The sequence below is a fragment of the Emydura macquarii genome, unplaced genomic scaffold (assembly GCF_026122565.2).
Source record: "Emydura macquarii macquarii isolate MOO-44397 ecotype Brisbane River unplaced genomic scaffold, CSIRO-AGI_Emac_v2 contig_1390, whole genome shotgun sequence".
NCBI classification, from domain to species: Eukaryota; Metazoa; Chordata; order Testudines; family Chelidae; genus Emydura; species Emydura macquarii.
In genome coordinates, this window is record NW_027131527.1 from 15,363,813 (window position 1) to 15,389,909 (window position 26,097).

A 26,097-nucleotide genomic window follows, 5' to 3' on the forward strand; every position below is an offset into this window, starting at 1 on the left:
TGGTACCATGGCAATGGGCAGAGGCTAAGAATACAGATGGATGAACAATTTGGTAACTGCACTTGACTATAGAAGGAATCACATCCCATTTCAGAAGTTGCAAACACGTGCCTAACTCGATCAATACGCGGAATAATCTGCGGCAAATGTGTTTCCTTCACGGAGAGAAGATTCGGGATCAGCGGGAGGAGGGAGTCCTCGAGTGGGTGGATGACTTCATCTGCCTGCACAGACACCCCCTTCCAGCCGGGCCCGAAAGAGGCTGCTGGCGCGGCTCCCGGCCCAGAAGGGACTCCCGGACCGGACTCCCTCGCACAGCTTCTCCCGAGGACTCCAGGTTCGCGAGCTCTCCAAGCCCCTAACACTTCAATACCCTCCCCCGCCGGCACCCTGCCGGCCCGGCCCGGCCCGCCCCGCCAGACAACCCTCCGCTAGCGGGGCAGGGTCCGGACGACTGCAGGGCGCGAGAGCGCGGAGGACACGGGCCCCAAAGTAACCCCTGCCCCACGCAAAGGAACCCCCAGAACGGCCGCCTCCCTCGGCAGGGTCAGGCCGCCCCACGCGGCTCCCCTCAGGCCCCGGCTGGGAGGGGGCGGGGCAGCAGGTCCTCACCTCACCTCACCTCAGGGAAGGACGGAGGGAGACTGTTGGCTGCTCCGGGCGCGGGCCCCGCTCTCCCTGCAGCGAGACGCGGGCAGAGACGGTAGGACCTGGCGTGCGGCAGAGCGCAAGCAGTGACCCCCTGGGCCTCTCTGCGGAGTCTTTATATTGGCCCAGGCCCGTGTCGCTCCGCCCGCCGGTGGGGAGTGGGGAGAAGGCGGCGGCGGCCACAGCTGCTGGCCACGCTGCGGCGGCTACGTGAGCTCGAGCACAGGGCAGCAGCGAGCAGCTGGAGTGCTCTGCGCAGGCGCAGCAGCCGCCTGTGGGCCACACCCTGTGCAAACTATGTGGGCGGGGGCTTCTCTGGGGGCGGGGCCAGTGCGTATTTAGGGGCGGGGAGCAGACGCAGCCAATCAGTCACATCCTGGCAGGGCCCCCCCCCGCAGGGGCTGGGTAGCAATGAGCAGGGGTCTACCCCTTGCCCCAGCGAAACGGAGGCCCTGCGGCCGGACCCTCCCGCCGGTACCCTCCCGCCCCTACCCCCTTCACCGCTTCCCTGTGGAGGGCCCCAGCTCTGCATCCTCGTCCTTGCCCTGCCAGAGCCAAATCCCCCTTCGCACGTCTGCTCTGCCCAGGCACGTTTAATCCACACCCAGCCCTGCCCATTCAGTCCTGAATAGCAAGTTCAAGACACAGGTAGGGATTTACCCTGGCCTAGGGCCATGGAGAAGAGACACTGAGGTGGGCTTGCCGTACGTAATAGGTAGAGGCACTTACCTACTATAGAATGATGTGCTCTGGCTCACATAACCAAGAGTCGTTTTATCTAATGTGTTGAGTTTATGGTGATATATTAACTTTGGGCTTTACACGGGACCATCGTACAGTAGTATTTGTACAATCCTCGCCCTGTACTGACAGGTTTATCCCATCCCTTTTCCCAGCTGCCATGAGATCACTGCAAAGAAAAGGGGATAGAGCTAACGTGGTAGTTTACTTTTTTTGGCAGGATAAAAATGTCAAATTCAAAATTTGTCACTCAAAACAAAAAATTGCTTTGATGGAAACCTGTTTTAGATAAAGATGGAAACGTCACACAACTGTAAAAAATTGTTCATTTTAAAAACAAGTTCTAAGACACTTTTGGTCACTGCTAGTTGGAAAGTATTCACTGGGAGTAATTAAATCTTTGGCACAGGCACAGTCCTTATGATACTGTGGAGGTGATGGTCCCAGAGCCTTATAAACATATAGGGACGGGAGGCAAGCAATATACCATAAAGGCAGTGAATAAACGATTAGCAAGTTAGCATAATTAACTGCATCAATGCAAGCCTGAGAAAAATTGGAGTACCAATGCTAGTATGAACTATGTTTCTGATATCTTCACATAGCCACACAAGAACAAACTAAGAGCCCACAGTAGCTTCGAGTCCAGAGCTCTCCCTTCAGAAGTGCGCACATTGTAGTCCTGTGTGTCTTTCATTATTGTTTAGTTAGTGAGAAGCAGCTATTGATAATACCACAACATCTCCCTCATATCAGGTATCCTTTATTAGAATGTATAGGCCATCGCTCCAGCCTGGCTGATGCATAATGCTGAAAAGGAGTGGTGCAATCCTTAGAGGTGTTAACAGTTGAATATTAAATATAAGTAGGAAGGTTTTTACCTGTGTATTTGACAGTGGTGCAACGGCTACTGGAATACTGTGTCCAGCTCTTGACAATTCAAGAAGGACATTGGTAAATAGGAGAGGTTCAGAGAAGAGCCATGAGAATATTTAAGGGATTAGAAAACATGCCTTATTCCCATGAGAACAAAGACATTGAACTACCAAGTCAAAATAAAGATTGGCAATCTTTCCTAGAAGAGAGAGATCACGCAAAAATAGAACAGTAAAGTCCAGAAAAAGTTTCATAAGCAGATGGACATCCAGAAGGGATGTCTCATTGCTTTCCTTCCTCTTTCTCAAATTTAAGAAACAAAGCAGAGGGTTCCCCTTTGCTTATGAAGTACTCTTAACCACTCAATAAGGGTATTATTTAAATACCAGAACATAGTGGGGAATGAAATCAAGGATTACAAATGTGTACTGCTTTAGGATTTGAGGGAAGGGAGGAGTGTAACCATGCACTAAAATAAGATATAAAGGGGGATGGGAGGGAAGGAGACTAGAAATATGGCTTAGTTGACCAATATCTTGTGGGGAGTTGCACTCTTAAAAAAAGGAACAGTGCTCCAGTTTTACATGGAGTGGGTGTTGAGGTTTCCTCAGAGGAAGTTCACCATAGCAGGAGAGTGAGTAAGTTAGCCAGATCCATCTGGAACTTTGGTGAATCTCCACATTGTAAAGAGGAAAGGAATTTGGGGAGTTTTCGGTTTCAGTATATTTGATGTTTGAGGGATTTAGGGGGAAAGGGATTGGGGAAACTAAGAATAATTGTGTTCTAGACCCAAGGTTAAAGAAGTCAGAGAGCAGTATAATACATTATAGGAAATCAGGCACAGAATTAATCTCTGTAATGAAGGGACTTCATGGAGTGGGACTTCAGGAGATGTCAGTCCAGAAGAAAGACTACTCCTTTTCAATATCCCACAGAATATATGATAATTGGTATTATTTTAATCTCTACATCTTTGCTTAATACAAAATCAGCACAACACAATGCTGTATCCCTTAGTCAGATAATGCACCAGTTTGGCTTCTTATTAGAAACTGGCAAGCCACACCTAGAACAAAATGGTGGAGATTAAACATCCAACTTCTGTATGACCAGAAAAGAGTTTAAAATATCAGAGAAAATTAAGCAATTGTTTCAGAAAAACAATGCTGACCAGATTAAAAAGGACTTTATGAGATGTCTTCAAAGCAGTGATTAGGGACAGTTTAACAAAGAAGCCTATATTAGAAAAATTAGAAAAAAGAAAATGGAAACATTACTCAGTGAGATTGAAAAATTTAAAATTACTTCATAAAAGTCAATCTCAAAATATATAAAAAAAATTAAGAGGCCAGAAGCAAGTTAGACTTACTAGAAAGAGAAAAAGCTGAACAGGCAATCAGATACTCAAAACAATTATTAAAAAAATAACGAAAGCAATAGATTGCTAGCTAATTCTTTTAAAATACTTTATTTTCAATTTATGTAAAAACATACCATCTCTAGTCTGGAAAGCTCCAAATTAATTTACAAGTGCCCAAAAGGTATATGCAAGACTTCTGCTAACTTCTATAGGAGGCTCTATTCCCTAAAGTCAGCTGGTCATAAAATGATAAAGGAATGTTTAGCTAAATCTAGAACACCTAGACCTAGAATCTGTGGAGGAAAATATTAAACCAGAGGAAGTCCTAGAAGTTAAATCCCTTAAAAGTCCCCTGGGCCTGATGGATTTCCTTCAGAATTCTATACATTTTCTGTGGCACAAAAAATACGTCTTCAGTTAAATGTAAGGAAATTAAAAAAAAGGATTCCAGATTCTTAGAAGCAGAAATTGTACTTGTGCCAAAACCTAGTAAATACTCATCCAACTGTGAGTCATACAGACTCATCTTATTAAATCAAGATGCAAAAAATTTATGCTTCAGTTCTAGCAACCAGAATGAAAAAAACCTAGATGTACAGTATTAAGAGACCAGACAGGGTTGTATTAAATAAGCAACTAAGGGATATTGTTCACAGAATTTTAGACTGGATCTTCTTTGCTGACCCTGTCAGCGAGGCCCTTCTATTTTTATCACCAGATATAGAAAGTTTTTGATAGTATAAAGTGGAAGTTCTTAAGATACTCTAGATAGATTTGGTTTAGGCCTTAAATTTCAAAATTGGATTTGCACCTTTCATTCCAGCCCAAATGCTGCTGTAAGAGTAAATTAATATTTGTCAGAAAAATGCCTCTTTTTAAGAGGTTCACTTCAAGAATGCCGATTATCACCTCTTCTTGCCATGGTAATGAAGCCATTCGCCCAAATAATCAGAAATAACCTAATATAAACAGAATTACAGTGGTAAACAGGGATCACAAGTTAACCTTATATGCAAATGTCATGATATTTGTTACAAATCCAAGTCATACACTAGTAGAACTGCAAGAGGAAATCTAAATTTGGTAGTGTCAGAATTTAATATAGACTATGACATGTTAAAAGTCCTGGATGTGAATATGGGCTCTAACCTACAGAAAGGTAAAAAAATATGCAAATTGGTAACTACTTCAATAGGATACCTGGGAATACACATTTCTAAAAGACGGCAAGACATTATACTCCTTTGATTAAGGAAATCAAACATCTGAAAATTAGTCAAAATAGGAAATTTCATGGTTAGGCAAAGTTGTAGCAGTTAAAATTAATATCTTACTTCAAATTAACTTCCATTTCCGAACACTCCTGGTTTTAATCCCAGGAAGTCTCTTAGATCAGTGGCAATTGATGATAAACAAATTCATTTGGGGAAACAAGAATCCCATGGTTTAGCCATCTACTTTACAAAAGCCATAGCAAAAAGAAAGATTGGCTTTACTGAACTTTATGCACTATTAACAAGCTAGTCAGATCAGAAACCTGATGTATTGCATAATATCAAACCCTAATATGCACTGGTTAGAAATAGAACAAACGTTGTGCAGTCAAACTCCATATGATCCCTGCATAAAGAAAGTCTAGAGGCCAAAAATCAATATGTAACCACCCTTTTATGAAAGCAGCAATATAAATTTACGATAATTTATGTAGACAATTGAGCCCATCTCTGTCAACTCTAATGCCCATTGTAGATAATATAAAATTTAAACATCAATAAAAAAAGCTCAGGAAATTTTGACGTTTGGGAATTTACAGGTATGTCAAAATTCAGCTAACTGTTTGAGAGAATACATTTAGACCACTTGATGAAATACAACTCTCAAAGGACACCACAATTCCAATACATCAGTACTGCAATTGTGGGTTAAAAATGTCTCCTCTACAAAAAGGCAAACCTAAGCAAAATATTGTTGGGATTTGTAATACTGCTCACTATACCCATGAAACATAGGTTTAGAGATTAATGTGTACAGAGAAAAAGGAATCAACTCTTACTTAGAGGAAAGAAGTACATTAGTGAAAAGATGGAAAACAGACAAAGAGACACCAAAATTGAGGAATGGGAGAACTTATGGGGCAATGGTCCTAAATAAACACATTAAAAGAAAAGTGTGTTAGAGTGCTTTTATCAGTGGCATCAAAATTAAGCAAATGTATGGTACAGGGATGGGCAAATGCTAGAGAGAATGTAATGAAATGGAAGGATTTCTCCATATATGGTGGACATGCCCAAAAATTAAGACATTTTGGAAAGCTGTTGGAGACTCCATAATGGAGATAACAGGGTGTCAGCTGTTACATAATATAACCCCTTAGAAGTTTTATTAAGTTGTTCTGAAGACTCTACATCTTATGAAAGCCATAAAGAACTGATTTTTACCTCCTAGCTGCTGCTTGAATTGCCATAGTAAGGTTGTGGTAGAGGAGCATCTCCCCTAAAACTATTGACTCGTATAAAGAAGTGTGGGAAATTCTGGTGCTATAAAAATTAACTTATCAAGTCACGGGTCAGCGAGGGAGAAGTAAATAAGATACCTATTTAGAAAGCTGGTGGAATATTTTGACATTTGCTGGAAGAGGGTCATCCATCAAAAACAAACCTGATAGTATTCAAAAGAGTTCTCAAACTAAGGAAGGTAAAAACCCCTTCAGCAGTCAAAATTAAGCTCAAAATTATGATATTAAAATAAGCAAAACAAGGAAAAAAGGAGAGAAGCTTAATATCATGAACATTTTTTGATAGGACAATGGACAGGTTACACATGTAAATGCAAGGAAAACAAAAGTTTGGGCTTAAACAGGAGATAATGAAAGACCAACTGAAACTATCAACTGGCAAGGCAGAAGGGGAAGGAGAGGAGAAAAGGATGAAGAGTTGAAAATCATCAACCACAACATGTGATCAATATCACAAAGTTAAAGAAAGTGATTGGTCTAGTCAATAAGAACAGCAATACTGGCAGGGATGCTGGAACAATTTTTATAGTGAGGGTGCTGAGAGCCATTTAATCAAACTGTAAACCCTGTATATAATGGAAACCACTTCAAGCCAGGGAGTGCAGCAGCATCTCCAGCACCCAAGCATACTGGGTCAGATCCATGGTCCATCTAGCCCAGGATCCGGTCTTCTGCAGGGGCCAATGCCAGGTGCTTCAGAAGGAATGAACAAAAAAGGCAATAATCAAGTGATCCATCCCTGTGATCTACTCTCAGTTTCTGGCAAACAGAGGCTAGGGACACTCAAGAGCATGGTGTCACATCCCTCCCTATCCAGGCTAATAAATAGCCATTGATGGACCTACAGCTTTAAGGACTTCGATAGGCCAATTGATAAATTGTTTATATACTAAGTTTCTCTGTTTGTGTTACAAAACAATTTTTATAAGATATAAAAGAATGGATTGTTAATAATAAAGGAAAACATGCTCTTCTAGTGATTGATCTCCTCAAGTCTATAAATACCAACATGCACAACAAAAATTGATAATTGTCTCTTCAGTGTGGCAGACAAAGATATAACTAGATCCAATAGCTGAAAGTTGAAGCTAGACAGATTCAGACTGGAAATAAGGCATGAATTTTTAACAATGAGAATAATTAACAATTAGAACGTATCAGTGGCTGTGCCAGATATTGCATCAGTGGCAATTTTTAAATCAAGAGTCAATGTTTTTCTAAAAGATATGCTCTAGTTTCAACAGAAATTAATTCAGGGAAGTCCTATGGTCTGTGTTAATGCAGGCAGTCAGGTTAGATGATCACAGGACAGCATGAGACTAGGTCACTGGAGGTGGTGATGCAGTGCAGACCTAAAAGATCTTCCCCTAGTCCTAAATAAGTATCTAAGCTACAAATACTGCAGTTATTAATTTTAAGGTATGACTACCACCATATTTTGAGTTGAACTCCACTTCACAGAAGAGTAATCCATATGGTCTAAAACCACAATTGGTGTTTTTTAAAAAATAGTTTAGAGTTTAGTCATTTTTAGCCCCTGGAAAAATGTCTGCTTACACACAATGAGTTAAGACTCTGTCTTCCAGCGATGTGGGTAGTAGTCTAGGTGCGGAGATTGGAAGATGTCTTGTTTTTGGTGGGACCCATTTCTTGAAAATAAGCCTTCCCTCTTTTATGTCTACATAACTTTCTAGCAAAATACAATTTCTACCACTAGCAGAGAACATTGGAATAATACACAAGCATCTATGTGAATATCAGTTAAAACACCATTATCCAAAGGATCCATAATATCTGACATATGACTCCAGCTTCTATTGATTGCTTGTTTGAAAATTACACTGAAAAGCAATGAAACTCTTACCAAGAATTAAGAAAAAGGCTCATCTTTCCCCACCATTTATTTACACCTTTAGTGATCTTAGTGGATTTCCTCTTTACTATGGTTACATTCAGATGGCAGAGATTGTGCTGTAAGTATAGGTTACAAAGCAGTGAGAGGTCATTGACAGACATGGGCCTAAGCAAATTCGTGTCTGATCTAGATCTTTCCCCAAAAATCAACGTGTTTTGTACCAGGTTTTCTATTTAGTTTCCCCCTCCCAATTTGCTGGTAATTAGCCTTCAGTTGGATCCTGTGAGAGCACCTTTTTATCAGTCAGGTGGCCCCAAATCTCAATTGTCATTTCCAACTGTCATGGAACCTTGTTATTCTAGGAATCTGTTCCTGTCCCTCTTAAATAGGCATCACTTTAAAAAGTTATTCTTCCTGTTTTAGTATCATTAAAGGAACAGAATCACTCAGCACATGATCCAGTAGTTTCTTCTGCCTTCATGGCTCCAGCACTGCCACTGTGAGCAGCCACTGAAGCTGCAATTACAGCAAAATGATATTTGTTGAACCACCTAATCTTCCAAACCCGACTCTTGCTTTAGGCAGGCACTCATTGTCCAGCCTATCACTGGCTGCCAGAGGCAGAAAGGAGGAGGAGCCAGATCAAGGTATATCTTGAATGGAGCAATTAATTATTGTAGCTCTTGGTAAACAGGTTTCCATATCCCAAAAAAGATATTGTTGCTGGAACACTTGCTTGTAGAGACCAAACAAAATACGCATGGAGATGTAGCTACCTTTTTCCTTAGAGCCCCTCCACAGCAAGGCTGAGGCACATTGCTCTGGAGGATGGTTCCTGGTAAAGAAGCTTTTCTATCAAGAGGTTTCCTGAAGTTTCATAAGGTTAGTTTCTAGAACGAGCTTTTATAAAACTGATTGCTAGAGTATATATTTAAAGCAAATAATCACTGCAGTTATTTTGTAAAGGTCAGCAGTTAAGTTCTGTTATTGCTTTTGTCTATATCAAGCAACAAGTCAAGTTACCAGTATAACAGCTATTAAGACAAGCTAAAAGATTTTTAAATAAATCTATTCTTTTATTCCACCTTCACTAGTTCAGATAACTGCAGTCAGTCAATTTCTTCCCCAATTATACTCAGACAGTCTATAGTTATGTTATCAATTATTTAATTGTCTTGTCACTTTTCCTTGAATCATTCAAGCAGATAAGCATTTTTCACAACTTAATGTTGGAAAGGTTTTGAAATGTGTGATCTTACCTTGACAGCAACATCCACATGAGAAAAGTAATCATATCCTTGATCATCATCACAGCCACCACAATATATCTCCGAACTGTTTTTGGTTCACACAACATTGCCATTAAACAAGACACTGCTTAGCATCCACTGAAATTTCCTATCCCCATGTTTTCATCATATTGAATCATCCAGTGAAATAATAGCCTAACATGCAAATATCCCCTCCTCCACTATGTGATCTACATCCTCTTAACAGCAGGGCCTATACTGCTTTCACTCTTTATCCACTTTCTCTTTTTTAATTCATCAGTCAATCAACAGCCACCTACAGAAAACAACATTTCTCTTTCTTCACTGTTAACTCACTTTTAAATTAAACAGACCCAGGAAACTTGTTCTGTTTCTTCCAGTAGTTTAACTGAATGAGACTAACCATGGGATAAAGATAAGCATCTGTCCAGCTGTTTGCAGATCAAAGGCTGTTGGCTTAGATTTAGTAATAAAGCCCTGAGCCACAAAGGTCCTTAGTCACCTAAACCCAAGATTTAGGCACCACTGCAATCTACAGAACTCCCATGAACACCGTTGGCACTTAAACTCGCTTGACACCTATATTTTCAAGGTAAAATGTCACTCGGTGCCCAAGGTTCTGCCTCCGGGCAGATACACCATTGCCTCCTTTTAGGCACCTGGCTCACCTAAGGCCTAGAGCATTCCACAAACTAGGGGAAGATGAGTGGTCACTCACTTATCTCACATGCAGGGCCTGCTCTGGTAGAAATGGTAAGAGGCCACCTACCAAATCAGGTTCCATACAAACCCTGGCCACTGAAGACCACTGACCACTTACAGTACAGTGGTTGGAGCCCCTACTCAGGAGGTGAGACCCAAGTTCAATTCCTCTATCTCTACCTAATGGGGAGAAAGGAATTGAACAGGGATCTCTGTCTCTCTGGAGAGTGCTGTAAACATAGAGCACTGAGATAGTGTGGTGTGGAGTCTCTCTCCTTGAATTTCTTCCACTGTGACTACATCAGTAACTGAGACTTGGGTAGTCAGAGCCAGAAAACAGCAGAGCTAGGAGCAAGGCAGGCACACATGCAATTACAGCTCCTTGTATAAACACCAGACAGCTGCTGCTGCTGGACTTAGGAGCATGGCTGCTGGTTCCCTTCAGCCAATCAGGCAAGTCAGTCAATCAGGTGATTCTATGGTACCTCATCTGTGCTCATTAGTTTTCTAGGAGACAGAGTTAGCTAGTCCCAGGCTCAGCTGCAGGTCTTCATTCCTGACATGATAAATAATAAAAATAGCAATTTAATCAGGGAGACTAGCACCCCTGCACCGCAGGTGGGTGCTTTAACCACCAGGCTACACAGTCATTCTCGCTTTCTCTTGTTTATCCCAATGACTATTTAAGTGTTTATCCACAGTGAAACACCCAGTGGGCTAGAAAGAGAGCAATAGAATGACCTTATAGCCTGGTGATTAGGGCACCTACAGAGATGACCTAGGGTCCAGTTACCCTGTGCCAATTACTTTTTATCCACAGAGGAACAGCTTCAACACAAGAAGGCCTCCACATCAGACTATCCCATTACTCAGCCCATCCTCCTGATAGTTCAAATCTTTTATCCTCCCCCTCTGCCCCAGGCACACAAGGAATTGAATTTAGGTCACCCAGATCTTAGGTAAGTGCTGTCTATTCATTGGACTAATTGTTACCAGCTGGATGAGGGTATTACCACCACTTCCTCATCCAGTTGTTGTGTGTGGACCAAGGCAGCATCTAACGCTTTCCTTCAAGAAACTACTTAGGCACTTAAGCTGCCTGATTACAGCAGATGGGTTCCTGTTTGTGGATTGCTCAACAGAAATAGGCACCTCCCTGCAGCCAGGATTTAGGCACCTATCTCCAAGGGTGATGTGGGGCTTAGAACACATGGGTAACTCCAATGGGCTAGTTTGGGCAGTTCCCTGTGTACTGTGCTGGTTTTTATAGATTGAGTTCTAAGGTGCCTACATATCTCCATTCATTCCATAGGAGCGTTGGTGGCTAGCTTAGGCTTTGTGGATTGCAGTAATGCTTCTGTGATTTTCTAGGCAACTAAAAGTCAGGCATGGTGAGTGTTGCAACAGCTAAGTCCCTTTATGCATCTGGGCCTCAATGAGTTGAAAACCTAGCTACTGAGAGATCACCTATGTTCATTCATTTTTCTTACAACTTGCTGGTTTGCTCTTTCTGTTAATCCCTGGAGCAGTAGTAAAGTATTTTCAGTGGAAAGCCTAAACCTCTGGAATTCACTTCCTCTGGTGGCCTGCCAAAGCTCAGATTTAGCAAGCTTCAGGAATCAGTGTGAGGTTTGTTTAGACAGGCCTTTACTTAGCTGATGGGATTGCTGCTGACACATAGTATGAGGAATTGCATGTAATATATAGGTTAGGCAGGCCATTTGCCAGGTTTGAAACTGGACAGTCCTCTTTTTGGGTGGTTTGTTCCCCCATAAAGTATTGAGATAAAACTGAACGTGGGTTTGTCTGGTATTGGATGGGGGACACCATTTTGAAGAGTGTGCTGCTCCACTGGCATAACCTTGCACACACCATGCGTGTGAGGTCATGTTGGTGGGGCAGGTTATGCAGATGGGGCAGGCCCAGGCCAGACCCTGATGTACTAGAATGTCCAGTATTCTGGGAACCTGAGAGTAGCCACTCAGCTGGTATAAATTGTCATAGCTCCATCAATGCACCTATAACCGTTTATACCAGCTGAAGATCTGGTCCCATAACATTTACAAATAATAAAGAATTCACATGCCAAAGCAATGGCCACCATTTATAATCTTAAATAAATCATATGATGAGAATGTCTGTGTAATTTTGAAAACCAGCTATCCCACTAGTGTGGTGCAGAAAATAATTTTCTGGGCTATATAATGCTGCCAATTTCATATTTCAATGCATATATGGTAAAAAAAATATATTAATAGCAGGATGGACATTTTCCTTACAGATCATATTTCAGCCCTTTATCTTGGTAAGGGATGATTTGCTTGTTTTGTTTTCTCAGTTAATGCAGTTAGCCTAGTGGATTAGTATGATGGGGTTTGCCCTGTTTCAGAAAGCACACAAGTAACAACAGTCAAGTATAATTAAATGTAACAAAATTGTACATCACTCTAGTAAAAAGTGTGTTGTTTTACCTAAGTATCTCATTTGTTATCTTTATGACCTATATTCTCTAATTAAGTATCTGGAATCCTTTATTATAGTAGCTTAATTCATGACAAAATAAGTAAACGTTTGTCAATATTCTTTGTAAATCACATTTATTGTTATACAATTGTAAAGATGCTATTCATACTAAATGGAGATCTCAGCCCAGAACTGATGTTTTTCACTACTGGAGAAGAATTGGTTTGCTGGTTCAGTTATAAATGCATGAAAAACATTGTTACTTTAATTATGCTGACATCTCACTTGACAAACTTCACTTTCTAATCATAGTTGTGCACTTGTAATTTCAAATATAGATTTGCGTGCTTTGAAACTATACAGATCTGTCACACACACACAGAGACAAGGTGAGTGAGATAATATCTTTTATGGACCAACTTCTGTCAGTGACAGAGACAAGTTTTTGAGCTTACTCAGAGCTCTTCTTCAGGTCAGGGAAATGTACTCAGAGAGTCACAGCTAAATACAAGGTGAAGAGATTGTTTAGTTGAAGTAGTTAAAACACATTTCAAGGGACCACTTCACCTTGAAAGGTCCCTTGAAATACTTGTCAACTATTTATGTAAAACAGTCTGTTCCACCTTGTATTTAAATGTGACACTCTGAGTACATTTCCCAGACCTGAAGTGGAGCTAAGTGTGAGCTTGAAAGCTTGTTTCTCTCACGGACAGAAGTTGGTCCAATAAAAGATATTACCTCATCCACTTTGTCTCTCTAGCATCCTGGGACCAACACAGCCAAATCAATACTGCAAACCACATATAGTGATATTTGCACATTTGTCTTTATTAAGGGCATAGGGAGGATTCAGATTGTTAACCTTTGGATTAAAATAGTTTTCTCACGTTTTAGACACAAAAAGAGAGAACTTGCGCACACACACACACAAAATACTACTGGGTTCTATAACACAGGATCAAAGCACCATACTAGGATTGCTGTGACATCTTTATTTTGGGGGAATCTAGCAAATTGGTTCTCTGATGTAATGAATTGTTAGTGGAAAATCAAGAATTCACTATAAGACAGCACCACTAATGCAAAGAGTTAAGAAAAATAAGAGCAAATGTACAGCAAACTGTCCAATACAGATTCCACTATGAGAGGTTTCTGAAGTAGTCTTTGTGGAACTACACTTCCCAGAGCTCCTCCTATGAGGAAAGGGAAGAGAGTCTGAACAATGTAGTGTAGATTAATAAACAAGCTGTGCTGTACTCTGGGTGCTGCATTTCCTTTAAAACAAAGCACTTCCTGCTGTCAGAGGTAGCATTCCTTCTGCATTGACTATAGTAAGTAACAGAAATGTGTGCACTTTCATTGACTATGTGGCTTAAAACATAGACAGGATTGACAGGGAGGCAGATCTGAATGTGCATGAGCCCTGAGAGTTCCTTAGTTCCTGAATTAATTATTGCCAAATACAAAACATGCTTCTTGTGGTTCCAAGGAATTAAGGGATTAAAGTCTCCTCATCTCCAGATTTTGCATATTATTATTATAGGAACAAGATATTGCTCTCTGCATTCAGATTCTGAACCCTCTCCCAGCTGCCCATTCTAGAGCAAAGTACAGAGTTTTTTGTAAACTCCTATACAAATCTGCACTTAAACTTTATGCTGTATTTGGGATTTTCACAGACTGGACTACCAAATGTACCATTTCATAGAATCCTGTAAATAATTAAACCATGCATAAATCTCACAGTGCTTCCAAATTAATTTTGTTAAAGTAAAGGGAGTTATTTTCCATTTAAAAAAAAATGTAGTACTTAAAAAAAAATTATTATAAAAGGGCTGGAGGGGAGGTCTTTAAAAAGATTGCCTAAATTCAACCTTGCTGTAATTCCACTGAAGTCAATTAAGTTATCCCAAGGATGAAATTTGCCTGGTAATTTGATGAACATACACTTGGTGGAATCAGGAGGAGGCAGTGATGCATCATAGCATCCAAACCAGGAAAAGGAATAAAACAGACATGTTTTGCTGGCTGCCTAGTCTATCCAAATTTTGTCCCAAATCTCACAATGAGTTCATCTAGTATAATACCAGAAAAAAATGAATCCCAACTGATATGGAAATAGTAAGGATGGAGAAACCAAGATCAAAGCCTACATCCTGCTAGAACCATGTTATTTTTATCCTGACACCTCAGATCCGTTTGAAATCTGGTCGTTGAGACAACCAAGTTCTTTCAGTGTTTTCATGTCATAATCATGTATGCAGTTTTGCAATAATTGTTATAAGTTCCCATTTCTGCAGACAAAGTGTCATACACATAGTACTCTCCTTAATGGCTAGTGTAGAATTTGCATCTACAAAGTCTTCTTTCCATTGATTAAGTTTCTCCATCTGTAAAATGAGGCTAATGGTACTTAGCTTATTTTGTAAAATACTTTGAGATCTATGGCTAGGAAGTGCTATATAAGAGCCAAATATTAATCCTTACTTAAGAATCACTGTCCATCAATTCTTCAAAAAAGTTACCACAGATAAACATTGCCTTATGGATAGTTGTCTTCCTGACATTTTAGAGTTGCGGGCAAAGTGGGTTATGTAATTACCTAAAAGTGTGGCAGGTTTCTTTGGCACAAAACCATCAACTACCTAGAAACTGACACAGCTGCAGCTGCTGTCTTCCTTCTAACTTCGGGAGTTCTCTTCTGGATTTGATATTTTGTCCTTAATTCTTCACTGACATTATTGCATTCCCAATAGATTTTTTTGGTTGCTGCATTAGGATGTTCAATTTGATGAGCTGGAATAGCTTTCTTTAGAAAACAGACAACATAGTAATTAACTTTATTATCCTTGATCACAGAGATACACAAGTGAGGACAGCACAGTTTAATCTGTGTTTACAGCAACTTCTACAAGACTTAAACAATGTTTATATTTATATGTATAAAAACTGAGTTATCCTGGAACTATCTTCAAAAAGTGTATAAAATTGAGGTAGGATAATGAGGTTCCTAGTGTGTGAATGAAACCTCAGGCCAAACTTAACAATATTTTAACAAGTGTACCCTTAGCATCCCATGCACTCTGTAGAAGAGAGAGAGATTTCTTTTTACATTGGGACATTGTCCCTTTTAAAACCCATTCATGGAGATTCATTACATTGCACACTGTGCTTTTGTTTTAGTCGGCAGCAGCTTCTCTATGGTTCTGGTGATAGCTATGATATACCAACGTGTATGCAGAAGGATTCCCTCTCTGTGGTGCAGGTTACACTCTACCTATGTTAGAAAAATGCGGTAAGTTCTTATCTAATCTGTTGTACAGAGTGAGAAGACCAGAGCTTGGTGCTCTTGTATCCAATGTGCTATACGTGTCCTTGCTAAAATTCTGCATCTGGGGCTGATACTATAGTCCAGTGATAATACAGTGCACTGCACAGCCCTGTCTACATAACAGGTGTCAAAAGGCCTTGGTCCCTTCCAATAGTACTGAAAACTGCTGAAGTCAGGTAAACTGATGTCAATACCTATTGTAGGAAAGGATGCTTGCAGTAAAGTATCTAAAATATTCCTAAAATGAAGTGTTGAACTTGATCAACAATGCCCAGACAAGTTCAACAACAGTTTTCAATACCACTTCAAACAGTTGGAAGGAAGCAATTTCTGTTACCCATTATCAAATATCCCTAAGGTAGACGCAATCCAACATGGAGTGTCCTTTTTCAAGAGTTGAGATTAGTCTTTACCCCGTGAATCAGCAGGGCAGGGATAGCCTTATGTTGTTCAGTGATTTGGTCATCCAAATTAGGAGCTGAGCTGACTGAGTTAAGAAAAGACATATCTAGCTTCCTTGTTTGTAAGAACAGTCAAACATCACGTAGTCTTTAAAAGTGGGGAAATGCAATCAAAAGGAGGAGTAGGCTCCTCAGGCCTCCAAGACCCTTTAGATGTCTTAATACTTCACATTCTATTTCTGCACATAAATGATTGTGTTTAAAAATAGAGGGCATATATGTGGGGCTGGGTTATAGTGTGTTTGAAAAAAAAAAAAATCTAACATTCAAGTCTGCCTGTGAGGTGTTGATGAGTGCATGATTGTTCTGTCTTCACCTATACAGTCACTATCCACCAACTAGCACCTTGCTCTGCAAAGCTCTGGAAATATCAGGAGTATGAAAGATACTATACCTTGTATTCTGTTCTATTCCCCTGTTAAAAATGAGTGTACCATTCCATGATCTAGGATTGATCTTGCAATGATCTTTCTGATTCTTTTCCCGCTGCAGATACTTGTTTGAGCTAAAAGAAGATGATGACATTTGTAGGCAAGCCCAGAACTCAGGAACATTCTATCTCTTTCACAATCTCTCTCCATTCCTGCAGAAGGTTGGGAGCAAGTACTTGGCACCACAGATAAGTGTAGCAGGTAAGTGGATGGTCAACAGTAAACATCTTCATGGATTAACCAGTCAAAATGATATACACCCAAGTTTCTTCTATTAACCAGATTTTAGTTGATACCATGTCTGTTGTATCTTTATCTCAGACTAATCATGATGAAGAATCAGGAAATCTATTAAGTCATAGAGGAGTGTGTTTTCCATTTTATGTTTGGGGTATTATTTTTTAACATCAAATAACTGTGTTTAAGATTGCCATCTAAAGAGCTGGTACATGGACATGAGATAAATTGAACTAATTCTTTGCAAATATATATGGTATCTACGCAGGTCTAATCCATTTACTAATGTTTATTTAAAGACAATATTTTAAATCAGTTTTAAATATTTGGGGCCATTTCCTTTGAAGCTAATGGTTTGTGAGATATAAAGTTGGCAAGGAAGGTGGAGGGTGTTTGGCATAACCTGGGAGAGTTTATTTAGTGGAAAAACACTCAATACATTCTGAGACACAAATAATTTTAGGGGAGAGGCACACTGTAGGTCCCCCAGCACTAGACTGTATGCTTCTCTTGCGCAGCACAGTCATGGTCCAAAAGCCAGTGGATAAACTGGATTCTGAGTTTACACCTTACTCCTTTCATTCTAGAACTACCACATGACTATTTCCTCCCTCACCCACATGTGCGCTTTGTCTTGAGGCTTTAGCTTTGGATGGAAGGTGGAATGGGTTACCACTCTCCCTACTTCAGGGGATAGTTGTCAACAGCACCGTAAGTCAGATGTTTCAAGGTTCTTGCTCAGACCTCACCTTTTCCGTAAGCCATAGGAAATCCCTTCTGTGATATGTCCTAGGTGATATTGGCCTGGGCTGTAGCAATCTTAAAGATTAATCTGTTGTTGAAGATTTAAAAGCCTGTCGTGTTATTTTAGTGTAGGTTTATTACAGCTTTCCTCCTCCCTTTTCCTCTGTTTTTTAGAAATGAAAAGGATGCTGGGGAAGTTCAGACAGAATGAACAGAGGATAGAGGACTCGGTGCTAATTGGCTGTTCAGATGAATGCATAGCATACTTTGCCCTGGATCTAGGTTAGAATTACATCTCCATCTATGCCTTACCCATTGGCTGCTGTTTTTGTTCACTTAAATCTGCAAATAAAGGAAGCCATGCACACTGATGGAGATATGGTGCTTGGCAGCACTCTTAGTCCTTGGGGGTGAGAAGTTGCCACTGAAGGGAGTCCTCTCCCATCCTTGATGGGAAGAACTGTGACATCAGTGGGGCCACATTAGGGAATTACTATATAATGGTATTCTCTCTTTGTTTTTAGTGAAGTTGGTATGTTTACAGGTCACAACTTTTGGGGAATGTATTATTACTGATGTAATGTCATTTCCATACTAACATGACTCTCAGCAGCAGCTCTATGGGAATGTTCAGGAATTTTACACTCTTAACAGGAACAATGAGGGGTGAGGGGTGGGGGTAATAACTGAGATTTCTGATTCCCACAGATTTATTCAATTCCAGGATCCTTGGAGAAATCTGCCATTGAATCTGAATTCAAGGGGTCATTTACTGAGTTACGGAAGGCTTTCTTTCAGCTAGATGGGAAGGATGCACCCTTGCTGTCCTCGGTATGATATAGGATATTACACTATAGAAATTGTGATTGCTTGCACCAGATCTCCAGCTTGCAATCATTAGTTTTATTATTTTATATATATCGTGTGTGTATTGTGGCAGTACCTAGTTTGTGGCACATTGTGCCAGACTCTGTACAAACACAGAGTAAATGACAATCACCCACCTATTATGCCTTGTCTTTCAGACAGGGAAACAGAAAAGTGAGTGGCTGGGGACAGGGGATAGAATAACAGTAAAACTGTAATAAGCTGATTTAACATGGACTAACTCTATGCCCACTTCGTAAATGTAACAAACCAGTCAGGAGCAATAGGAGGGGTTTGAAGGAGGATAAAGTGGTGTTATCATTGTGCTGTTCCCCTTTTAAAACTGCTCCTCTCTGAGCCATTTCTCTGCAGATATCCTAATTTATTTTTGGAAGTTTCACCAAAGGCATGTGTTCTAAAATCAGGTCCATTAGCCCATAAATAGAAATGGCTCACCATTCTCTTTACTGAATGGTACATGTGCTATATAGCAGGAAACTGATCTGGTCTAGGCATTACTTAGAGGCATGGTTCAATTCCAGTTATTGTTCTATTCAACCCAATACACAGCAATTTTTTCTTCTCCTCTCCTAGACATGCTGAAAGTGATTTGTAATTTAGATTCAAAATGAGGCTCTTGAAACATTCTGTGACTATAGCCACTTTTCAAAGCTGCTTCATTTCATGTGCTTTTTCAGGGCTTCCGGACCTGGTGAACTGGGATATGATGCACAAGGATGCATGATAGGAAAAATATGGCAAAATATAACTCAGGGAGACTGGAATAACTGCACTAAATGAGTCCTATGCTCTGATGTAACCTGATTGTATTTATGTTTGGTGTTTATAGGCTCAGGCCCTTCTTCGTTGGCATGACACCCATCAGTATTGTAGCAAAACTGGGCAGCCTACCCAGAAGAACCTAGCTGGCAGCAAGCGTGTTTGCCATACCAATGGAATAATTTATTACCCACAGGTGAGCATCTGAATGGTGGGATAACATGATCACAGTGGTAACTAGCCAAAATTGCTGGATTTAATAGGAGGAAATTTGAAACTCAAGAGCAAGAGCTTTCTATTTACATGTGTGCTTTTCCTTTATTGTTTGTCTAATGTCCTCTGAATTCTTCTAGACCAGTGGCTCTCAACCTTTCTAGACTACTGTACCCCTTTCAGGAGTACAGTGATTTGTCTTGCGTACCCCTAAGATTCACCTCATTTAAGAACTACTTGCTTACAAAATCAGACATAAAAATACAAGTGTCACTGCACACTATTACTGAGAAGTTGCTTACTTTCTCATTTTTACCATATAATTATAAAATAAATCAATTGGAATATAAATATTTTATTTACAGTTCAGTGTATAATATATAGAGCAGTATAAACGAGTCATTGTCTATATGAAGTTTAGAGTGTACTGCCTTCACTAGTGCTTTTTATGTAGACTGTTGTAAAACTAGGCAAATATCTAGATGAGTTGATGTACCCCCTGGAAAACCTCTGCATACCCCAAGGGGTATGTATACCCCTAGTTGAGAACCACTGTTCTAGACAAATCAATAGCAATAGTCTGTGTTCTCATGTTCTTGTTTTCATGTAACAGTTTGTCTGAACTCTGATTCCCAGTTGCTTTGCTGTTTGGTATGTTGTTTAGATGTCCCCAGTGGTTATCACTTTGGTGTCTGATGGGAGCCGGTGCCTTCTTGCACGGCAGGCGTCGTTCCCAAAGGGAATGTACAGCGCTCTGGCAGGCTTCTGTGATGTGGGTAAGGAAGCCTTTGACCTAGTGTTTTGCACTCATAGGATTGTGCCGCATTGTGGGACACTTGAGTCTGGGAACTAAACCAGATCTGCAGCTCCCCCCATTCAGGGGAGCTCATACCAGAGATGATGTTCTGGGAAAAGGAGATGGAGGTTACTAGAGCAGCCTTGCTCACCCAGCCGAAGTGTGAAATTGCTGTGTTTATCTGAAGAAGGGTAGGAGCTCTAAAAGGGGTAAAGTTATGGTGTTCAGAAGCAGCTGTAAAGTTATGGGCTTCACTCATATCCACGAGACCTTTAAGTTAAAATCTCAGGACTCTTCTAGCATCACTTTTTCTGGGCTGGTGGAGAGTGGGGGTGTTGGGGAACTTACAAGAAAAAGTGCAGTGCTTTTAGTAACTGGGAGGGAAAGTGGCTTCAAAAATGAAAATGAGTCAGGGTAGCTTATTCTGTCTATTGCAGTACATACTTACATGGGCCCCACCACCTTACTATTTGAGTGTCTGAGATGCCTGGAAGAGGTATCCAGAAAGCAGACTTTAAGGGGGCTGAAAATAGTTGATGGATTTGGTTTTGTAGCTTGGTGCTAGACATGTTCTCAGAATGACTCACTTTACAAAGACTAAAACTACTTGGGAAGTCAAACCTAAAATTCCTAAGAAGTGATTATCACCTCCCCCCCATTTCTGTGTAGCACAAGGGATACTTTCTTACCTGGAGAAAAACCTGCCACCATTGCTTTACTTGATATGGGGCTGGCCCTGCCTAACTTGAGTGTTTCCAGGTGAGACTCTGGAGGAGACAGTCCGACGAGAGGTGGCAGAAGAGGTGGGATTGGAGGTAGAGTCGCTGTGGTATTCTGCTTCTCAGCACTGGCCCTTTCCCAATAGCTCCCTAATGATAGCTTATCATGCTATGGTGCAGCCACAACAGACCAAGGTGAGCAGCCCCCAAGATTTTATTGCCTTTCTTGCTTGGTGAATTCTCCTTTCCCAATCCCCATAAATGCTCATTTTCAAGTCCTTTTAAATGCAATTTTCAATTAGTGCTACTTAAGTGAGCAAGGGATCCTTTGAAAAGCTTGCAAATCTTTTTGTTTAAAAAACATGATGTATTTTGTGCTGCGATGTGTATGAATCAACATCCAGATTCAAACACGCCCTACTCTGGCTCCAACCTCTGCAGATCAGGCCCTGTTCTAATGATGTCCTATTGCTAAAGGAACATGTATGATGGTGGTGTGTTTATTTTCTTGTTCATCCACCAGCACCACTAATGTAAGTACAGTTATGGAATAGCGTGTACTGGCTAACTGCTACATCCAAGGAAACCAAAGCTCACAAAATATTAACAGGCAATAGATCCTAGTAGTAGTGATTTTTGTAGATACTAGGTAGCTGCTTTTAAAGCTATTTATGGTCCATCATACATTTTGAATCCTTTCCAGATCAATATGAATAAACTGGAGTTGGAAGCAGCCAGCTGGTTCAGCCTGGAAGAAGTGGTGGAGGCACTCAGGCGGGAGGCTAAGCCTTTGAAACAAGAAAATGGCAGTGTTTCACTTTGTCTGCCACCCAAGTGGGCCATAGCCCACCAACTGATTCAGGAGTGGGTTAAGCAGCAGGCTTCCATGTCTGTTTAAGCACATTTAGTCTATCAAACATTTTAGCAGGTAAAAACCAGTGAGGACAAGTTCCCATAGTGGTGACCCAGACGGAATGTCTAATAAACCCTCTTATATTCAGGTACACCAAGAGGCATAGACACTTATTTGGGATAAGACCCAGCAACTCCACTACTCAGAACTATCAATTAGATACAATACCACAAATTCCAGTAAAGCTAAAATAAAAAAAAAAAAAACCCACCCCAAAAGCCCAAGACACTCGATGTGTCATGAAACGAGCTACAGGCCTGCATGATAGACATCAGAATGGTCAAAGTCTGCTACCAGTGTCTGCTAGATCCCTCTTGGGATAAAGGATTCCACTCATTTTCCTCTTATTTTACACCCTCAGACGTCCCTGAGGTCCCACAATACAGCCTTATTCTCTTCATCAGAGGACTAGGTGGGATTCCATTTAGGGACTGTTAGCATTGGTCCTAGTGCTACTCTTGCAGATTTTGATCGAGTGAGAGAGTAGTGGAAGTGCAAATTTCATTATGCTTCCTCCTTCCATTGCTCCCCTCCCCCATCAAGTCGTCCCCCCCCCGTGCTCATCTTCATACAAAAAACCCTGATTTCCTTCTGCTGCTAGAGGAGTACCACCTTTGATCAGTTATGACGTAGCAGTTAAAAGCAGCATGAGGCCCTCCCTTGGTGCTGAGCACACAGTATTTACAGCTCTCTTTCCCCTGAGAGCACAAGAACAGTAATGATTTGGTGATAAGCAGCAGAGGAACAAAAACCTGCATAAAGCTTCAACTTGCTTGATGTTCTGGAAGAGCCCCTATGACTCAGAAGGTAATAGGAATTGCTGAGGGCCTGAGAAGTTGCATTTCTTCCTCAGTCCCTGGGCTATCACTCTTACTTCGTGCATTGCTTAGTTACAGAGCATTTATGTGGTGCAGAATGTCCCATTAGAAAGAGTCCAGTTACATGGTTCAAAGGCTTGACTAGATGCTTGCTCCCCTCCTACTGATGGAATAGCAGGTTACCACCCTCTGGGAGGACTTGAGCAGGCAGAGACTAACAACAGCCTAGTAATGGAGTTACCTGGATTTCTGAGTGGCTGTACATTAAACTGGAATTCAGGATGGCTGCACCTTCTTTTCCTGCATACATGGTGTCTGGGTTCCCTCCTTCTGGCTCTTACCGTCATCATCCTTTTTTATTCCCTTGTTGGAATTAGGAATGAGGTAAAGAATAGATGGGGGTCAGTCTTGTCTTCTCATCCCCATTTTCTGTTGTTTTTCACTAGCCTGCCACCTCAACTGGTTTTTCCTCATGTGCACAAAAGTCTACTTCCATGCCCCAACTCCTCTCTCCCTCCTCCTACCTCTCACCCCCTCACATCCATAAGTCTACTCATCTCATGGCTACTGATTATAGAAAAGCAGAACAAAGTGCAAGTAGCTCAGAACAGCACAAGGCAATAACAAGAAAAGGAGGGGCTCAGACAGCTGAGATGAGAAACTCAAGTCTGTAATCCATATGTCAAAATCCAGAACATGTTTTGTTATGCCAAAGAAATGTGGAAATACTTTGCAACTTCTGCAGCCTTCAGGGATTTATTTTTAGTGGACAAAATAGGGTGTGTACCTTTTCTCCATCTCTTTCTCCAAGTTTTATAAATGGACAGTATATCTTTACCATATGTTTGTCATTAAGCCATAGAATGGTCTGGTAGAGACATAAGGTTATGTGGGTGCTATTTCTCTTAAGTTCTGAGAATGCAGCGGTGCATTGTTCTGCTCACATGAGTTTTAAAATGAATAATTCCAATGGGCTTTTAATTAGAGTATAAACAATCCATTTTTCAAAAAGTCATTAAAGAACTTTTAAAATTTACACAAATGCCAGAGCAGTCTTTAGCTTCCCCCAGCTTTATCTTGCTGCCACTTAGCCTTTTATCCCTTCTACTCTGCTACCAAGAATTATTTAGTGGGATGTCATTTTGGTGTTGAGTGAGACCACCAAAGATAATTTAACACAGCAAGCTAAAGGAAATCAGCTCTACTTCCTCCACCCTTTTGACAAACATGAGTGGAGAAGCCCAGCTGGGGGAAGAGCTGCCATCCTCCACCATCTCCATACTGTTTGATGCTGAAGTTGCTCTATGCACCCTAGTTCCATAACAGCTGAATCACTTAATTATCAAAGATTAGACCATTTAATAGAAATTAGAATACTGTGGGCAGCCTCAAGAGGAGTGAAGATGCATTAGTTACCTTCCTACCTGAAATAGCAAGCTGGCAGCTAATTAATCCACTCATGCTAGGATCCATCCTGGACTTCAGGCCACTAGCAGAAATGTTAAATTCTTGGAAGTTCTACATAAATACTTCCACAACAGAAGCTGATATTCAACTGAACTAGGGAATTTGGTCACATCCAAATGCAGGTCCACTAAAACAAATTTAGATTTTGTTGGAAACAGAAGTTAAACACTGTTCCTCCCCCCTTGCTTACTATCCTGGATACCATCAGATTTCACTCACCATAAAATCCTATTTTAATTAACATCCAAAATGTTTTAGCACATTATTCCAAAGCAGTCAAAGAGACAAGACTGCAATGTTTATTGTAGCATTTAATTATTCTTATATTCTAAATTCTAATGTGGGTAATTGTACAACACCCTGAGTATAATAGTTGACAAATATAAATGGTTGGAATAAATAAAATTCTTAATGATAGTTAAATCTCTAAGACAGATTTAATCAAGTCAAGATCAGCAGTAGGAAAGCCCAGAAGAAACTGCAGCAGGTTTTGCTTTGTTTTTTACATTGACCATTTACATTGACCATTTTGATATATTTTTTCACTTTGTACCTGTACAGATAGTCAAATTCTGGCACTTTTTACAAATGTGGACAAGCTATTAATTTTACAAATGGGAAAACAAAGACTGCACCCAAGATGTCTCAGCAAGATAGTGGCAGAAGTCAGTGGCTGAGGCAATCTAGAAGTATGACAACTAAATCATTTAAAGATTTCCCTTCCTAACTTTCAACTCACCTGGTCTGGGAAGTAGACAATGTTGCCTCTCTTGTAACAGAGATCTAATAAGCCTCCAGCTGGTGGTGACTGGAATACTGGTGTGACATTTGACATCAGCAGTATAAGAAACAAGCTGCTAATCTCTTCTTTAGCTTCAAGAAAATGGCAGAATTTTCAAAAAATTTGTAAGAAAAAAAATCTGAGATTCCAAGCAACTAACCTTATGTTCAGACTTTCAAATGTATTTAAGAACAGTACTTAGAAAATCAGTTCTGCCTTCACTTACATATCAGGACCTGTATTCAGGCATCTGCTTGCTTGACAGGTTGACTTTACTAATATCTAAAACAAAATATGAAGCTGTTCCTACACTAATGAAAATGCCCGATGTTAATTGTTAGGGAAACTACACAGGATTCAATCAAACTCTTGACAAGTAAGTGAAGGAGGAACCTTCTATATATTTATTTGAAATTTAACTAGATGAATAAGACAATTTTCATATGCGTAACTTAAATGGTTTGCTACCTAGCTTTAATTGATTTAACTTTTAAGCTTTTCAATTCAGTATAGAAGCAAATTGTTGAATATCTTCCAATTAAACTTTTATTAAAAAGACAAAACTTGTTTAGATTGGGTCCACAGATAGATACTGTTGGTACAAAATCATTTTTCAAGCACATGGAGGTAGTAGGTAGTTCAAACAAACAAAAAAATGCCAAGTTTGGTCATGAACTTTCTTTCAAATGCATTTCTCAAAAGCATGGTCTCTTATTCCGAAAATTTCCAACACTGCCCTGAGTAAAACAAGTGCAACTTAAAAATAAAGTTACAGCAACCAAATTGTACTTTTGCAGGTCTTTATTTAAATAAGTTAGAAAAATGCTTATAGAAAAATACATTAAAATATGCATGCTGGTAAAATCTACAATTCTCCATTATCTGAAGAAATCTATATAGTTTTCACTATACTCACTAGAACTGCTTACGCTGAAGCATTTGTGCATTGGAAACTGGAGGTGGTGGAATCTCCATCCTTAGAAGCTTTTAAGGTGCAGCTTGACAAAGCCCTGGTTGGGATGATTTAGTTGGGGTTGGTCCTGCTTTGAGCAGGGGGTTGAACTAGATGACCTCCTGAGGTCCCCTTCCAACCCTAATCTTCTATGAA

The 26,097-nt window shown here is 40.4% G+C and overlaps 2 protein-coding genes across 6 annotated transcripts in view; one reads left to right on the plus strand and one right to left on the minus strand.

Moving 5' to 3' along the window:
• Nucleotides 1-804, minus strand: part of P4HA1 (prolyl 4-hydroxylase subunit alpha 1) — a 65,304-nt gene extending 64,500 nt beyond the window's left edge. For 3 of the 4 annotated variants that reach the window (XM_067552744.1, XM_067552741.1, XM_067552739.1), the window contains exon 1: nt 623-804. The gene's annotated coding sequence lies outside the window, so the exon portion shown is untranslated. The remainder of the gene's footprint in view (nt 1-622) is intronic. The other variant, XM_067552742.1, reaches the window with a different exon arrangement.
• Nucleotides 1-25,260, plus strand: NUDT13 (nudix hydrolase 13). 2 transcript variants are annotated; one of them, XM_067552745.1, is made up of 9 exons: nt 1-337; nt 15,615-15,726; nt 16,716-16,855; nt 17,810-17,917; nt 18,360-18,466; nt 19,353-19,478; nt 20,160-20,271; nt 21,051-21,205; nt 21,714-25,260. In XM_067552745.1, the coding sequence occupies exons 1-9, from the start codon at nt 211-213 to the stop codon at nt 21,906-21,908; spliced, it is 1,182 nt and encodes a 393-aa protein (XP_067408846.1). In that variant the 5' UTR covers nt 1-210; the 3' UTR covers nt 21,909-25,260. The 2 variants fall into 2 exon arrangements, with proteins under 2 accessions (XP_067408846.1, XP_067408848.1); XM_067552747.1 differs by lacking the exon at nt 1-337 and adding an exon at nt 10,706-10,927.
• The last annotated feature ends 837 nt before the right edge of the window (nt 25,261-26,097 follow it).

What these genes read in the sequence shown, in the direction of transcription:
- NUDT13 (XM_067552745.1), top strand. Translation starts at nt 211, where the DNA reads ATGACTTCATCTGCCTGCACAGACACCCCCTTCCAGCCGGGCCCGAAA. An exon ending in ACCACAGATAAGTGTAGCAG is followed by an intron (nt 16,856 to 17,809) that starts GTAAGTGGATGG and finishes TCTGTTTTTTAG; the next exon opens with AAATGAAAAGGATGCTGGGG. An exon ending in GAATAATTTATTACCCACAG is followed by an intron (nt 19,479 to 20,159) that starts GTGAGCATCTGA and finishes TATGTTGTTTAG; the next exon opens with ATGTCCCCAGTGGTTATCAC.